Genomic DNA, 18,000 nt, shown 5'->3' with positions numbered 1-18,000 from the left:
GATAATATTGATATTAATAATTATAGATTAAATAAATTATAAATTATAGAATTAATGATATTAGTATTAATAATAGTACTAATAATTTCTTTGCATGTTACCTATCTGGGTAACTCATGCGAGTTTAAAAGCTGACTTAATGAACAGCATCGTTCTGATTTAAGGGCAGTGGATCAAAAGGACAATTCTTATTAACACAACATGACACTTTTTCTAAGGAGGCTGTAATTACGGTGCTGTTCATTCCAAGAACCCTGTCAAGCTGCTCAGCGCTGAGTGGCATGAGTTCCCTTGCCCTTGACGTGGCAGTGATTGCCGTGCAGTTGTGTTGACGAAGAAAACGTTGGTTTATTACAGAATTTGACTATATAATTACACTTGAAGAGAAGTGCTCTTTGGTTTTAAATCTTGTAGGGCTGAGAACACTTGAAATTATTCTAATTCGTTATACTGTAGTTAGGTTTTGCATTCAAATGTCTTACGGGTTTCTGTCCTTTGCACCTTGAGCCTCGCAGGCTGGAAGGTTGGAAACTCAACTTTCTTTGTTTTTCTGTCTTCTTTAAGAAAGTCCGTTAGGATTAATTTTTAATTTAGGCGTTTATAAAAGAAGGAAATAAGAATTAAATTGGTTTCTTATTTTGGTGCTGCATAGTTCAAGAATGAATAATTAAATGAGTAATTTGACGAAATGCTCAGTCTCTGCCATAAAATTTCAAGACGCACTCCAAAAAATTAAGTGTTGAGCAGGCATCTGGGGACAAATACAATCCAGTGTGACGGGGAGGTGCCGGTTCTTTTCACCTGGGGATAATTTCGAGGCAGTTGTGAAACAGCAAAAATTTGCTTACCCAAGAGGAATCAATCATTCTGGGTTTTTTTTTTTTTGGCATTAACAACAGTGATTTCTGACTTCAAACTTTTATTTCTTTTTAACTGGATTTTTAACTTGTTTATATTATTATTTAAATTATTTAAATTACTGTCAACAGTTTGTAATTCCAGACCTTTACATCTGAAATGCAGTCTCTTAATAAGGGATTTCAGAGCAGTGTAAGCACTTCCACCTGGAGTGCTTTTTCAGGTTGTTTCATCTTCTGTAGGAATGGAAAAATAGGAGCCTGAGTTTAATAACACCTTAAAATTTAAATCTGAATTGCTGTTGGTCCTGTCTTTTTGTTTCCCAAGAAGTTTATTCTTTGCTGTTACGTTTTCTACCCACAGCAATGAGCAATGATGATGATCTCTGCAGCACTCTCCATCTGGAGGGTTTAGTTTAAGCAGTATTAGTTTTTCTCACTGAGTTTTGTCTAAAATGTGCTGAGTTCATTAAAAATGGAATATATGAGGAAAATGTTGCATGATGGACCGAGCTGGTTTTATTAAAAAGTCAATGCACAAGCTCCTTTTCCTCTCCTAAAATGCCACCATTATCAGGATTGCTGCATTAATGCTTCAACTGGTATCTGCTCTGCCTTTAAAGTTCTCCCCTTTGAGCACAGGCTTCTGTTTCACCTTTCCTAGTTCCCTTTTCATATATTCCTATTATTTAATTTTCCTCAATTTCCAGTATTCTTTCCATTCCTACCTCTCCGTGCCCACTGGAATTTTCATTTGAGAAGTCAGATAACCAGACCCATCATCTTGGTGTGCAGGGCTGAGTTTTTTTACCCTTCTTCTGTCTACCTGCGTGTCAGACGCTGTATTTTCCTCTAAAGCAGGTTTGCTCATTAGAACGTGGTCACACATCACATTTTTTGCCCTTTCTCTCGTAGCTGGCCTGTGGACGGTCTTCACGCTCGGTGGAGTGGGGAGCAAACCAACGCCGCAGCTGGAGCAGTGCTCCCCGCTCGCCAACCAGAGTCTGCTGCTTCTCCTGGTGCTGGCCAACCTCACCGATGCTCCGGATACGCCCAATCCCTACAGACAAGCCATCATGTCCTTCAAGAACACGCAAGGTTTGTATCCCTCCTTGATTTTCTTTCCAACACTTGTTTTCCCTCCAGCCGACCTGTGAAAGAGCAATAATAATGTGTTTTCTTCTGGGAGTTTTGAGGTGGAGCTCCTCGGCTGCTGGAACGTAATGGAGAGTGCAGAGGAACAGGGGTACTTTACGCTTCAGAAATTTTAGAAAGCTTCATAATTTCATAAAATAGAAATAAAACTGACCTATAAGGAGGTCACTTAGAGAATCAGAGAATGGTTTGGGTTGGTAGGGATCTCAAACCCTACCAGTCCAACCCCCATGGGCAGGGACACCTCCACCAGCCCAACCTCCCACCAGCCCGGGCTGCTCCAAGCCCCGTCCGACCTGGCCTTGGGCACTGCCAGGGAGGGGGCACCCACAGCTTCTCTGGGCAACCTGGGCCAGGGCCTCACCACCCTCATAGGGAAGGATTTCTTCCTAATATCCACTCTAAATTTCCCCTCTTCCAGTTTGAAGTCATCACCCCTTGTGCTATCACTCCATGCCCTTGTACAAAGTCCCTCCCCATCTTTCCTGTAGCCCCTTCAGGTCCTGGAAGGTCCCTGTAAGGTTCCCCCAGAGCCTTCTCTTCTCCAGGCTGAACAGTCCCAACTCTCTCTCAGTCAGTCCTCATAAGGGAGGTGCTCCAACCCCTCAGCATCTTATCCAGAAGTCTGCAGGAGTCCCCTAAGACGTCATATAGCACTTGGGGAAGTTCTCTTTAGCCGGAGCTCTGTGCCTTATTGCTGAGAGAAGCAGTTGAATTGCTACCGAGGTTGATTTGGTAACTCTATTCTTGTGTTGGAAATGCAAGGATAAACTGTTAGCGTAAACACTTCCATGAAAAAAAGGTAAAATCACTAAATAGAAAATTAGTTCTGTTTAGCTCAAACCAGGACAGACTTGTGTATGTGGAAAGTTTCCAACTCGTTTCAGTGCTTGCCTGGTTTCAGAGAGGGCTGGTTCCAGTCCATGTTTTGGGTAACTGCAGGTGTGCCCCTTTGATTCACTGGATGCTGTTTACTGGCAGAGATCAAATTCTTAATACAGTTTTGGGGGTTTTTTTTACACTACCAAACTTAACGAATGCTTGATTTTGGTTGACTTTGTTTAATGTCATCAATAACTAGCAATGTGTTTCATTGTAAACTGTTATGCATGTATCATAAAATTTTAAAAGAAGCTATTCTGTGTCAGAAGTGGCATGAAAAGCCCTATTTTCTCTAGATGTCTGCTTTATAAAATGACTTTGTGTTTCCCATAAACTTATTTCCACTGGTGATATTCATATAACTGAGCTTAAATTCGGTTCCTGTGCATGTTCTGAGGGGCTGGTAAGAGGAGAATGGTACGAAATAGAAAGGCTGGTTACACTTATAATGATCCATAGTATGTGACTGGCTCTTTTGTTGAAGCAATTTATATAATTTAATTGGACAGAACTAATCAAATTCAGGATAGTTTTCTTTATCCTACATGGCCTAGAGTAGTTTCATTTTTCTGCTGTTTGGCGTTCTGTGGGATAATACAGGATATACTGCTGTTGCTGATAAGTTAGTTTCTTTAATACTGTTTAGAATGTATTTTTTTTAATTCCTGTGGGTGTAGGAAGTGTTTGTGTGATCGGTCCCCAGCAGTACAGAGGTTTCCCCAAAAGAGAGGAAAGGTTTGGTAAGAAACCACAGGACTACTCATTTATTTAGAGCCACGTTTGTGCTGGCTCACAATTGCTGTGGGCACGCTGTCCTCACCCTTTTCCATGGTGATGCGGTCTATCATACCTGAGAAATTCTTCAGGTTTTGAGGAAAAAGGAGCCTGGCATGCTGGATATCATAGTACAATTGGCTATAAAATGGCTTGGCACATTTTGAAATTTGCTTTTCGCCCCCCCTTTATTCCTCTGAGTCTTTTCTTCCTCTCTTTAAAACCCCTTCTGTCCACAGATCACCGTGCAGGACTAGTAGTGGTATTGTCCGCTATTTTATACAGTAGAGCTTTCCTAAATTACTGTGTTTTTAATAAATTATAAACAGTTCATAAACCTGTGGCTTGTTATTGTGGGAACGAAAGGATTTTAGTTAAATTCTTCCACTTTGGCCATATTTATAGTAATATGGAGATGTTTAAGTCCAGACCTTAGTATACTTTGAACATCCAAACTGAATATCCTCTTGCCCCGAAGTTGCTGTAATTTTTCCATATGCATAGCTTAGAAAATGAAACCTTTGTATTCAGTCACCAGGATGCTGAAATAAATCAGCCCCAAAGAGCAGACTCGTCCTCCTTCATGTGTCCTCCCAGAAGATGCATGTTTTGGTTGGAAGTTTTTGAACAGAGCTGGAGAGGAAAATACACAGATTTTTGTGGAGCTTTTTGAGAGCTGAGAAATGTACCTGCTCTGCACTAGGAGGAAACCTTGCACTCACAAAGGTTTTCGGGGCTTTTCTTGCTTCCTGCTTACTGTGGTGTCTGTATGAAATATTTCCCCCAGATTTTTATGCCGTGAACAAATAGCTGGATGGTAAATGTACTTATTAAAGCCTGTGGTTTTTTATTTCTTTATTTCAGATAGCAGTGCATTTTCATCGTCAAATCCACACGCTTTCCAGATTAATTTTAACAGCCTGTACACGGCTCTGTGTGAGCAGCAGAAGTCGGATCAGGCCACTCTTCTGTTATACATGCTCCTGCATCAGAATGGCAACGTACGGACCTACGTGTTGGCACGAACGGACATCGAAAACCTTGTAAGTATTGCTCTGCCTGCCTGAAACTAGCACAAATATTAGGACAAATGTCTTCACTGCAAAGGTTGTCAAGCACTGGAGGGGGCTGCCCAGGGCAGTGGTGGAGTCACCATCCTTGGAGGGGCTTAAAATGCAGGGAGATGAGGTGCTGAGGGACGTGGTTCAGTGGTGGACAAGTTGTGCTTGGACTCGATGTTCTCAAAGGTCTTTTCCAACCAAATGGTTCTGCAATTGTACTCATCACAAGGTCTTAAAAGCTTGGGTGTTACCAGCTGCCAGCGTCCCCTGTTCTGCCATAGGGGACAGTAGGTGCTGGCTCGCTTATCCACCAGTTCTGACTCACTCATTTTTACTGTGTTCACTTACTCATTTTTACTGTGCTATCTCAGGAACTTGATGCTAAACAGGTTGCTGCAGTAAAAGATAGGACTGATAAGGCTACCAGGCTGTCTTTGACTCCCTTTTTCTCAGTGCCGCTGTGTGATCCAGCTCAAACCTGCTGGCTTCTGGTCATGGTGTCAAGAAGCTGATAGCACATATCCTACAATTCATTATTTTATTTTTCTTTTTTTTTTAGGTGTTCAGGCCAAAAAGTTACACAAGCTTACTGTGGGCATATAAGGCTAATAGTTAACAAAACGAGCTGTAACTTGATTAATAACGCCAAACGTCTGACAGGGTACACCTGAGGCTGAAACTCCTCAAGGAGCAGCTGACAGGTTTTATAGAAATGCAACTGCGGTGACTTTTCAGCTGCTTTAAATAGGATTGTGGTCAGCAGACACCTGGTACGCATTTTGTACATTATAAATTATCTTACGCTCCCCACCATGTTTAGTAGTATCACAGACCACATTTAACAAATCTTACTTATTATAAAAGCATTCCTTTAATCAGATAATGGCTGTCTAGGGGAATCAGTAATGGAATAGAGAAACCCTTTCCATTTTAATATTTGAAACCCTGCCAGATAACGAGATCCCTTGCTGGTTTGATGGCAGATATGGATGGAGTTTGGTCTTGGTCCAAGTTCTAGCAGAGATATTGCTAAAATCAGAGTTGATAGACACCACTGTTGGCAGATTTGGGTGAGATGGTCCGCACTGAATTTATTGAAGACTGAACTCCTGTGCAGTCTGCTGCAGGGCTGAGTCGTTTTGCATGAATTCTGCGTGCAAATGGTCATATTTAATTTTGTGGGCCGTTAATGTGTGATATGACCTATTTCACAGCTGCTAGCCATATTAATTTACTTTAGAGAAATGAAAGTTAGGTGTATGTGTTGTTTTAAAATTACGACGTCTGATATTTTGTAAAACTTGCAGAAAAAGCACGAGGTGCGTTTGTCAAAACAACTCCTGATGCGGGTGCTCAGATGCTCCGCAGTGTGGGATATTGTCATAGATTATCACCTACTCCCCCTCCAAAAAGAGAATAAATCAGAAAATCCCAGAAATAATCAGCAGCATTCAACACTTAGTGGGAAAAGCTGAGAAAATTGAGGAAAGCAGCACTGAAAAGTCAACAGCGTGTTCGAGTTATCTTTTTCTGATACCAAAATTTGAAGCTATCTGCTCTTATTTTACTCTTCATGTGTAATATTGCTTTTTATGATCGCTGCTGACACGTTGCTGATGTCTTTGTCCAGTCCTCCTGTTTTTAGTGCGTTGATAGGTAGGGATAAGCAGCGGCCAAGTGAGGAGAGCGGTTTTAATTGCTTTGTAACCCAGACACAAAAAGGATTTTGGGGTGGGAGGGTTATTGGACAAAGAAACCGCGATCTCCCACTTAAAACCATGCAGTGAAAAAGCCTAATTTACTGCTGGTCTTGTAAAGGAGACAAGGAGCAGGAGTAACAGAGCTGGTTATTTCCATCCCTATATGGTAACACTAACACGCTGCGTGCTGTTCTGGTGGGGTACTGCCATGCTTCCTACAGTATTTACAGGCTGTTGAAAAATAAAGAGTAGAGAAACCTGTTTTTATGCTTTAACAAAGTGGTGAGGGTCTTAGAAAGTGAACTCAGGTCAGAAAAGAGCTCGAGGAGCGTTGGGATGCGGATGTGCCTTCACAAGGGGGAAGCTTGCAAAGAGGTGGGGTAAAAAGTAAAGCCTGGCAGTTGAATCCCACAGCTTAGAAATATGGAAGTGAGTTCAGGTAATAAATTCAGAGGCAAAGAGATGCTCTCGATGGGTATCTTTGAGGATGAATGGCTTTGTGGAGGAATATGGCATCAGCCGGTGACCTTCGGACAAAGGGCTGGGGCTCTGCTATGTGAGAGATCAGATCAGCCGTCCGCTCAGTGCTCATCTTAAAGTTGTAGGGATTTTGCAGGTTGTCCCTGTTTCACTACACTTCCCGGTTTTGGTGCCCGGGCAGCATCACCAACAGGTGTTCTGTGCCATTTCATAGGGGTTTTTGAAATGTGGCATTGCTCTTTTGTAACGTTAGTTTGATTTGGAAATCGGTGCGGTGTGTTTTTGTGAGCTGTTGTAATAGGTAGCGCCTCAGCTTGCTTCTACCTCTGTCAATTATATATAAATACCTTTATTTTCTGTTGTGCTTTATCATACTTCATCATTAGTAAGGCAGTGCATCTTTTTTGCCCTCACAATACCAATCTGCTCGGTAGGATGAGTAGGATGTTTCAGTCTCAAATAACTTACAGCATATCACTTTTTGTAAGTTTATAAAACAACTGGGTTAAACATCTGATGCTGTTTGGGATGTTCACATCTGGAATTCAGCTGTCGCATTGGAAGTACCTGCAAGGATCCTCCAGGAACTGGTGAGACAGATCAATTACCAGACTTTTTCATTAGCGTAGTGTCGTGGTCTGTGGATGGGACAATGTTGAGCCTTTTCTGTTTGAGAAAGCAGTTAATATCCGTGTTACAGGTGAAAATACCATTCGGATACCCACTTGTAAGAAAAAAAGCTGTTTCTCTTGAATGGGTTTGCTGTGGCTGTGAGTTGAGATTTTGTTGCTGCCCAACATGACTGGACTGAAGTGATGTATACGGTGATGTGTTGACTGATGATACCGCAGTATTTTTTCCTGTGGTATAAATTGGACTTAAACAGGTTGCTCCTGTGGCTCTGCAGTCTTGTATTTTGTTGTATACTAAATACAAGTGATTTCAAATCTCTTTGGCAGGGAAACTGTTGCTGACTTTGGACTGGATTTAGCACCTGCAATTTTCAGTCTCTGTTTTTACCCGCCCCTTGTTTTGGGGATTAAGTGTAACTTTTTAATGGGGATGTGGAGAAGTGTTAGTAGTAGTCTGATAATGATAGTTTAATGACTATTAATAAAAGAGCCAGCAATATAAAAAGAAATACACAGGTGTTTAGGAGCTGTCGTAAAAGCTCAGAAGCTGTTCCACTGGTTGCCTTCAGAAAGGCTTTTGTTGTTGTTCACAGCATCCCAGGATGTCAGGAGTTGGAAGGGCCCTGGAAAGCTCCCCCAGTGCAACCCCTGCCAGAGCAGGATCACCAGAGCAGTCCCACAGGAACACGGCCAGGGCTTTGGGGGTCTCCACACAAGGACACTCCACAACCTCTCTGGGCAGCCTGGGCCATGCTCCAGAACCCTCACACTCACAAACTTTGGCCTCATCTTCAGCTTGAACCTCCTGTGCTCCAGCTTGGGACCATTGGCCCTTGCTAAGTTCTCCTTGCCAAGTCAGGTTGTAAATGCAGTTAATTCTTAGGTAGATTTTATGTTGATTCCCGCTGTACACAGCTTATCACAAAGCTTGGACTTGGAAATTACTTTGAGGTTATGTAAAAGCTAACCTAACTTAAACTAAACTAACTAAAAGCTAAATAAAATATAAATATTTGGGATGGAAACGGTTTGAACAGTGGGTTAATGCAGTGGTGGTTGTCTCCCTTTTCCCTCACCCAAGCAAGAGGACTGATTTGATTTGCTCTACCCGAAGTAGAAATTTTAGGGAAAACCTGGTCTTTGCTCTCAAGAACTAAATTCACAACACACGAAGACATCAACTCCAGTTTCAATGGGAGAGAGAGTTTCGCGAAGGATCCTTTGAAATGGAAAAAGAAGGATGTTTTCAATGTCTAAATATTATTTTTTCCCTCTGCTTTTGATGTGGTATTGTCTTGACTGGCCAAAGCATCTGTCAAAAGGTTTTGTGGCCTGCAGCATTGAGGTGAATCTCATTGGTTTTAATAGAAACTGTCGTGTGTTTTTAATACGTTCCAAGTGCTTTGGGCCCGGTTGACTGGAAGGGAACGTTCTGGTAACTTCAGAGGCTTGCGAAGCACTCGGTGTCCTGGCTGCTCACCAGAGTAGGTTTCAGATGATTCATCCTGCTGCAGTTGGCCTGTTTTGAAAAACACCACGTCTTTAGGTGTCCAGAAGCTTCTTGGAACGAACTCGGCATCTCATCGGCTATCTGGGAACCGAGAGTTTTCTCCAGTTGCCTTTTCCAGGATGTTTTGTGATTTAGGCCTGTTTTTGCAGCCCGGGGAAGCCGCGTTGTATAGAGCCAGTGGAAAGCTCATTTTCAGTTGGTAGAGAGACAACATTTGCATCTGGATTAACTTTAGACTAGCATTCAGGTATGCCTGCTGTTACAGTGAAATCTCGTTTTCATTATTAGTGCAAGACTTTGGCTGAAACCTTAAAATTCATCCTGGTGGAAATATTACAAGACCTTGGGCTGAACCCTTCCAATGTCAGTTCTTTTTGGCTGTGAATTATCTAGAATTGGAAAAACAGGACTTTTCTACTCTTAATCCAACTCAAACTGGTTATTTTCTGGCATTATCTCCACACACCAAAATGGGATTTGAGTGTCGGGTCTCCAAATACGCTCCAATACGCCTGTATTTGATGAGGAAAGTCCTTTCAGACCAGGCTTGTGCTAGCAGAAATGGTTTGAAATGGTTGTTTTCCTGCTTGGACTGGTGAAAATCTCATTTAACGATTTTATTTTCCCATGATCTAGAGGGGAACTAAAGCTTCCAGAGCTATGGTAACTGGCGTGGCTGGAAATCTCATTTATTAAGAATTGAAATTCCATGTCTGACCACAGGAAAGAATTGGTTTAGACTCTCTTGAGGAGACAGAATAAAACAGATGGAAGGTGTTTGAGCGCGCGACGTCACTGTTTAGGGGTGGTTATTTCAAGAGGAAGGGATTGCTGTGATTTTGTGAAGGGCAGGGAGGTTTAGGGGCTCCTCTGTTTATTGTCTGAGGTATTTGAAAGACTAAACTTTTTTTTCCCCCTTCTCTAAAGGTTTTGCCAATTCTTGAAATCCTCTATCACGTCGAGGAGAGGAATTCACACCACGTCTACATGGCTCTTATCATTTTGCTGATCCTTACGGAGGACGATGGCTTCAACCGATCCATTCACGAAGTGGTGAGTTACTGTTTTGGTAAAAAAAAAAAAATCCTTCAGCTCTTAAAATCGTTTAAGTATTTATTGTTATAGAGATGCATCTTTGTATCTGTTTCCTCAGCAGAGTCTGTATGTGTTTGTCCAAATTTGATGGCCTATATATATTAACCTTAACCCAAAGTTAAGAGTAATTTCCCGAGTGAACGAATGCGGTCCCTCTTGTAGGGGAGATGCTGCATATTCCTCTTTTTCGGTCTTTTTTTGGGTGTTTCCTGTTGCAAGTAAGGACAGCAGTAGCCAGGCAGGCTGCCTCAAAGATGCTGAGTGCTTGCCATGAAACTGTAGGAACCAGACGAGAGAAAAACAGAAAACCTTTTTTATATCTCTTGAAAAACTCTGCTTTAACCAGTTTGATGTGGCTGAGAGGAGCTTTTAGGTGGAGATTTATTTTCCAGACTGAATGTTACTTCCTTACTTGGCATTTATTTTCCTGTGTTTTCTGCTAGATTGGTATCTATTTTATGTTGTCCATATAATATGTTCCAAATTTTGACTTGTTTTGATGGGCCTTGGACATCCGTGCCGGAGAATACCTTGAATAATTTGGTACCCGCTTCCTAGCTTCTAAAGCTGTGATAAGGTAGAAGATATATCTGCATGGATTTTATTGGTTTTTTTGACTGGGACTTGGAAACTCTGTTTCGGGCTTATGTGAAATTTGGGAGGAGCACCTATAGGAACCATGCAGGTAACTGAAACAACATTTTCCTGATGCTTTCTTCTGCCACGAACCTACACATACACACCGTATATGTACATGTGTGATGTGGGTTTTTTGGGTTCAATATCATTAAATCATTTAACTTCTCTCGTAAACTGAGCTTTCTTGAGGGTTAGACAACAGCAAGACAAGGTTTCACTCCTACCTCAGTCTCTTCCTTCATTGCTCTTCACTCATTTTAAAGACTTTGTGCATGATCTTCCAATAAATTCCTTACTGGGTAAGTAAAACTGGAAGATTTCCCTAAACCTGTTAACGAGGATCCAGCTGTGGAATGAAAACATAAATCAGGTTTTCTCCTCCAGTTTAGTCTTGCCCTTGCAGCTAACCCTGCCAATACCCTTGTGTTTCCTGTGCAATGTGAGTGTTTGTTTACTATCTCAATAAAATAGAAACCAAATCCCACCTCGTTCCTTCTACCCTGATTTTCTCAGTCCTGCCTTTGCTGCTTCTGTCAGCTTCTCAGCTTAATGTTTGATTTCACTTCAGACTTTAACTTAGTTCTTCCTCCCGTGCTCCTTTGTTCCTTACTTTTCATTCTCTTACTCTTTTCTCCAGTCTTTGGTGGATGAGGCATATTTTCACGTCAAAGGAGAGAGCAAACTTGGAGGCAAAGCAAAATGCTTTTCCACCCTTGCAGTGCTTTTCTCACTGACTTTTGAAGGCTTTTTCTTGCTCCATGCTCTTAAAATTGGCGTCACATGGATGGATTGGTGCAGTGAAGGAGAAAGAAGAGATCAACCCTCAACTGTGCACTCCAAAAATCACTTTTAAGTTATTATATCTAACATAATCACGCTATTTATGATATATATAAGCTATAGTATAGATGAGAGTTGATGGCTGTGATACCAACTCTTAAGTATTCCTTATAGAAAGGATTCCTTGTCTTATAGAAAAACCTCTTTCTGTTATACTTAAATGGAGTTACCTTCCTGATCTACTTGATCTATGGCATTTCTGAATTTTGCAGAGGGATGTGGGTATCAAAATACAAATGTGAGCATCACATCTTCTCTTCTGAACTGCTGGGAATGGGTGTTTGGGTAATGGGATCCTACTGATGCCATGGTGGGGGATAAGTGAGAAATTATTCTTATTTCTGAAATGTTAAGTCTACCTCTCCTATGGGCTGAGAGGGTGTTAATGCAGTTAGGTCCCTATAGCCATGTCGAGCTCAATCTCTTTCACTAAGAATAATAACAGTAATAAAATGAAAGAATTCCCTGAATGGGCCAAGTATTGGTGATTTTCCTTCACTGATTTATGAAACTAAATAAAATGGCATCAGATGTCAAAATAACACCATATAGTACTTTATGCTGCAGTAACTTTTAATGCTACTGTAGTACTTGATGCTGCAGTAGATAGCAATAGATTGTAAATCACAGTTTTATTGTGTTTTACTGTTACTGTGCTAAGAAATATTTCCCAGGCAAAGATATTGAAAACTGAGAATCTTAGTGCCTGGTGTATATAGATCAGAGTTGCATCTGTGGTTCTTGCACCCTGAGTTGTAGGTGTCGAGGAGCCTGGTGCTTAAAAGAATAAATAATTAAAACTTCTTAATGATAATTTTTTTTAAAAAAATAAGACTTGCAAGGCCACCCCAGAGCTGAGCTTTTTATTCTTAAGTTTTCCCTTTTTAATATTACCAGCAGACCAATGAGAGTGTTCAAATTGTGGCACTGATTTCAGGTGGGTGATTTTGAAGTGCAAGATAGTTCGATGTTTCTGAAACCCAAAGCCAGGTGAGGGATGGTGGTGGTTGCTGTTGTTGGTTTTTATGTATTTTTTAAATAGGCATTTCATTGCCTACCTGCTGCGGTTGCTTTCTTCAGTATGGGTGAGAGGGAATGATGTGTAACTTTCAACTTTGAATTCTATTTATTTTTTTAAGAGTAGTGGACTGTTCCAAGGCATAGTTGTCTCAGTGAATGCCATTTTCCAGGATTGGTGTTTTTAAGGATTTGAGGAGAACCGTTGGCCATTTCTGGAGTGAGACTGGGGCACGGACACGTCTTGTCTGTGGTTACAACTGTCACCTGTTCCTTAACAAGCTCTGGTAACTTCATGTTCTGCATTAGGAATGTGAAATTTGGCAGGTGGTCCTTGTGCCAGAGCTCTGCTGCTGATAATCTGCCTAAATTTGACCAAGTTATAAATCTCTGGGGAAAGAGGAGCAGTCTGCCTCCATCAGCACAGCACCTACGTGTCTGTGGTGATGGAATATTCCCATTTTTGCTGCTCCCAGTGCCAACTGGGCTCTTTGCATCCTCCCCTGCCCAGGGACCCTGGGATGTGTAGGGACGAGCTGGAGCTTGTGGTTGTGCTGCTCCCAGCTCCTGTGGGATGGGAATGGGCTCTCGGTGATGCTCCTGTTGCTGCTTGGTTGAAGGATCCAATGAGGATAGGATCATTTAGGTTGGAAAAGAGCTTCAAGATCATCGAGTCCAGCCGGTGACCCAGCGCTGCCAAGTCCACCACTAAACCATGTCCCTCAGTGCAAGCGTATGGGAACAGGAACGTAACCTGACAACCATTAGGAGAAGTTGGCTGGCTGCGCTGTAGATTTTGTCACGTTTAATTTACCATCTTAAGGAACGTGAAAGTCCCGACAACTTTCTGTGTTTTTATTCAGACCTAGGTGCTGAAGGAATTTTGTTCTTTTATTTTCAGATATTGAAAAATATCACGTGGTATGCTGAGCGCGTCTTAACAGAGATCTCACTGGGGAGTCTTCTGATCCTGGTTGTGATAAGAACCATCCAGTACAACATGACACGGACAAGGGTAAGAGTTACTGCGTGTAGCACTCACAGACATCGTGTGGATTTCAAATTTCAACAGCATGACTTCACTTTCAAACAGGTTAAATAGGTTGTCTGCCTCTTAAATTACTCAGAAGTGGGAATTTCAGCCCTATTTATGGTTAGTGTTTTTATGAAGCAGGACAGTGTCACTGGGCCATAAAATCTTTTGAGTTCTAGCAAAGCAAAACTACTTCAACATCACAGCCTCATATCAGGCTCGTATTGGTTTGGGGTATTTTTAAAGCATTTGATTCTATTCCTTTTCTCAGACACGTAGGCGTGTTATCATACACTTTTGAGTATTTTCAACAGAATCCCAGGATGTCAGGAGTTGGAAGTGCCCTGAAAAGCTCCCCCAGTGCAACCCCTGCCAGAGCAGGATCACCAGAGCAGTCACACAGGAACACGGCCAGGGCTTTGGGGGTCTCCACACAAGGACACTCCACAACCTCTCTGGGCAGCCTGGGCCATGCTCCAGAACCCTCACACTCACAAACTTTGGCCTCATCTTCAGCTTGAACCTCCTGTGCTCCAGCTTGAGACCATTGCCCCTTGTGCTGGCCTTGGCCAGCCCAGAGCAGAGCCTGGCTCCTTCCTCCTGACACTGCCCTTTCCAAATGGAGACCCAGGAATGAGGGCACCCCTCAGGCTCCTCTGCTCCAAGCTCAAGAGCCCCAGCTCCCTCAGCCGCTCCTCAGCAGGAGATGCTCCACTCCACTCCCTCCAGCATCTTTAACAACTTTAACAGTTAAAGGCACAGAAGATTTTATATTAAAGGTAGCAAAAAAAACCCCTTAAATATATTTTAAATTGGGAAATGTAAGAATTTCACTTGTTTGATCAAAAGAATTAGAAGAAACGAGAACAGCCTTGGTACATAGTCGTAGGATTTGTGTCGCAGTTTGAACCAGCCCAGCCCTAAACCATGACAATTTGAAATCTGTTCAGGTGTAAACGCACATTTTAGACTTGAATAGGAAAAATAAATCCGTATTGGATTCCATAAGTGCACAGGTTTGGTACTGTGAAAACCCTTGACTTCGATAGTGCCATCATTTAGATGCTTAACTGGTCAGATGGTTTCAAGGGGACCGGAACTGTGAATTATCGTATTGTTATAGGTGTGGGATATATATGTATACATACACATGTACATGTACATACACGTATATGTATACATACACATACACATATATAAATATACACATATACATATACACATACATATACAAACGCATATATGAATATATATATATATATATTTACACACACACATATATGCATTTCTGCTATATGCTTTTGATCGTGCCCTTTAAAGCAGCATATATTACTCAGTCTATAGGATGACTCTTGCTGTAGGTGTTGGTGTGTATCACAAACACAGTTTGATGTATTTTTTTCTTCTTTCTGACAGGACAAATACCTTCATACAAATTGTCTGGCAGCCTTAGCAAACATGTCAGCGCAGTTCCGCTCACTTCATCAGTATGCTGCTCAGAGGATCATCAGGTAAATATAAAACATCAGCAACACGGCTTCTTGAAACTCATCTTTGCTGAAACTCGGTAGTAGAGGAACTTGAATTTTATGTACTTTAATAGGTACTGATGAACTAAATATGAATGGCTGAATTGACAACTGATATTACTAAATAATCCCAGCATAAATCTTAATTGCTTTATACTTGAATCTGTTCTGAATGTGCAAAAAAGTATTAGTTTCTCTGTCTGAGAAACTTCTGACTTTTGGTTCTCTTAACAGAGCAGCTCAGTAGCTGCTTTCAAACCGGAAGGTTTTCAGGGATTTGTGTGAATTTTGCTTTTTTTTTAGTCATGTATCGCGTTATTGTAAAAATGCTCTGAGTGGTGGTTCTCAAGTACCGTTCAGACTGGGTTTTCAACTTGCTTTACTTCTTCCTTGGTGAAAGGACTATTTGTTAAATCAGAAGTAACACAGTGATAGTTTTTTGATGGGGCTCTCCAAATATAGGCAATAAAACCTACACTCATGCTTTTCAACTGATAAAATTTATTAGCCTCTATAGTAAAAATAGAATATCTGATCTGGTTCTTAAACAGGGCCGTAACTTGAAAGAAGTAGATGTTGAAGTTGGTCCTTCCTAGTTTGTGCTGCAGACCTCAAGTACAGATAGCGGGCCAGAAATAAGTACATGATAATTGCATGCCTGTACCCTTCATAAAGCACTTGGTTAACAAGAGAGAAGTCTGGTGCTTAAAGCACTACTCTTTAGGGTTTAATTCTCTCCGAGTTCCTTCTCTTTTGGAAATGGTTGGTTGTAAAAGTATGGACAAGTAACCAGGATTAATGCCTTGTGCCCTTGCCTTTCCCTGCTTGATACTCGCCCTGTTTTCATACCCTTGTCAGTGACAGTGAGTGTTGAGGATCTGAATTGAAGCTCTTTTCCTGTTACATATCACAGACACGGTACTAAATACCTGTTCTCTTCATTTTTCAAGTCACAGACGTGGAGTCTGAGTGCTCCAAGGATTTGCAGATGTTGGCCTCTGAAATCACAGATCCTAGCGTGGTGTGAGACACGCTACCTTGATGCTCAGAAACTTGGTTTGGTCTTAGTGTGCTAATTCGTTTGCCACTTCAGAGCTTTTTCCCATGTTCCCCATTTCTGATTTTGTTCCATTTTATTCTAGTGCTGTTTCCACAGTCCAATGCAAGTTGTGTTTCTCTGATTATATTAGGGCCAGGAAGATGTTATCTTGCTAGTCCCGTTACAGCCAGCAGTTATCTCCACTCAGTAGTCTTGTAGTCATTTAGCATAACAGCACATGTATTTCTGTGCAGCTTGGCTTTTGTTGAAGTGCTCTGAGTGTACGGACATCTACTGTCCAAAATTTAAACTTCAGAGGAAGCTCAGCTGGATTATTTTGGTTTAATTGGGTTATGAAATAACTAAGCACATGGACTGCTGGCTTATCAGAAGAGGTGGCAGTTGTTAGTAGAGAAGGAGCAACCTCAGTGCCTTTGCACGTAAGTCTTGCCTCAACTTTACAACTCAGAAACTTAAAAGGAGCCTTTATGTGCTGTGAGGTTCCTCCCTACACCAGCCTTTTCACGTAGTTTTCACCTCCTGTAGTGGCATCTCTGGGGCAGATTGATCTCTGAGCCTGATGTTCAAGACTCAACACCCAAGGAAGGATGCACACCACCCAAATATTCTCTTGCGCTCCATGTATGCAGCATTTCAACAACTGTGACATTTGGGTGCTGTCATCTCTTTAGACAAAGGGACTTACAATGAGACTTTAACATTGCTGCTTGGTTTTAGTTGTAAATTAATCGCTAGGAAGCAGTAGGGGTGAACAGCAGAAAATAGGGCCAAAAAAAAAAAAAATCTGTCGCATAGAAATTGACTTTCAAATTATTTATGTTTTATTGTGTGAAGAGCTAACAAAGCCACAGTTGAAATGTGCCAAATAGAGCAGACACATAGCACTGGCATACTTAAAAACTGCGAGTTCTTCCAAAGATGTCAGCTCTCGGTAGCTACTGTTGGTTGGTTTCTGTTGGTTTTAGCAGTGAGACTTCACAGAATCACAGAATCACAGAATCCCAGAATCCCAGACCGTTAGGGATTGGAAGGGACCCCAAAAGCTCATCCAGTCCAATCCCCCTGCCGGAGCAGGAACACCCAGATGAGGTTACACAGGAAGGCGTCCAGGCGGGTTTTGAATGTCTGCAGAGAAGGAGACTCCACAACCTCTCTGGGCAGCCTGGGCCAGTGCTCTGGCACCCTCACTGAGAAGAAGTGGGGTCTGAGCTGGGCAATAGTACAAATAACAAAACAATATCCTGGTAAGATAAGTCTGAGAAGGGTGTTGGTTATCCCAACTGTTGGGAGCTGGCAGGGTTGGGGCTGTATTTTTATGGTTGGAAATAATGTAAGGATAGGTATAGAAAATGGCCATCCACATCAACTGAAGGAAACCCAACAAAATGACAATTTTATATATATGTTGTCTATAATATGATATTCTTCCATATCCAAAGATATTCTTTGCTGTTATTTTTAAGCTCCTGCCTTCTTGTAGCCAGATGCTCCATATTAGTGTAGTATGGAAATTGTAATGAAGGAGGTGAGTTTAAATTTAAAACAGAACCAGAAAAACAAGAGAAGAATTAGGGAGTCTGTTTGATGTTCCACACATCCCACACACCGCCCACCCTGCCCTCAGTTTTTACATGTAATGTTGACTGAAGAGAGTATTTTTCAGGTAGAAAACCGTACTTCTGGACAATAGTTAAAATTGAACGCAAAGATTGGGACATAATTTGTTGCTATGATCA

The 18,000-nt window shown here is 41.7% G+C and overlaps 1 protein-coding gene across 1 annotated transcript; it reads left to right on the top strand.

Moving 5' to 3' along the window:
- Positions 1–1,772: 1,772 nt before the first annotated feature.
- Positions 1,773–15,186, top strand: DYM (dymeclin; the record flags this gene model as incomplete). The annotated part of the gene is made up of 5 exons (XM_010181638.1): positions 1,773–1,955; positions 4,533–4,711; positions 9,979–10,104; positions 13,544–13,657; positions 15,092–15,186. Coding segments are annotated over 5 exons (697 nt in total), but the record flags the coding sequence as incomplete, so codon positions are not given.
- Between the last annotated feature and the right edge of the window lie 2,814 nt (positions 15,187–18,000).

This window comes from Mesitornis unicolor, unplaced genomic scaffold, assembly GCF_000695765.1.
Source record: "Mesitornis unicolor isolate BGI_N332 unplaced genomic scaffold, ASM69576v1 scaffold26333, whole genome shotgun sequence".
Classification (NCBI taxonomy): Eukaryota; Metazoa; Chordata; class Aves; order Mesitornithiformes; family Mesitornithidae; genus Mesitornis; species Mesitornis unicolor.
This window is presented reverse-complemented; position numbering and strand designations above follow the sequence as displayed.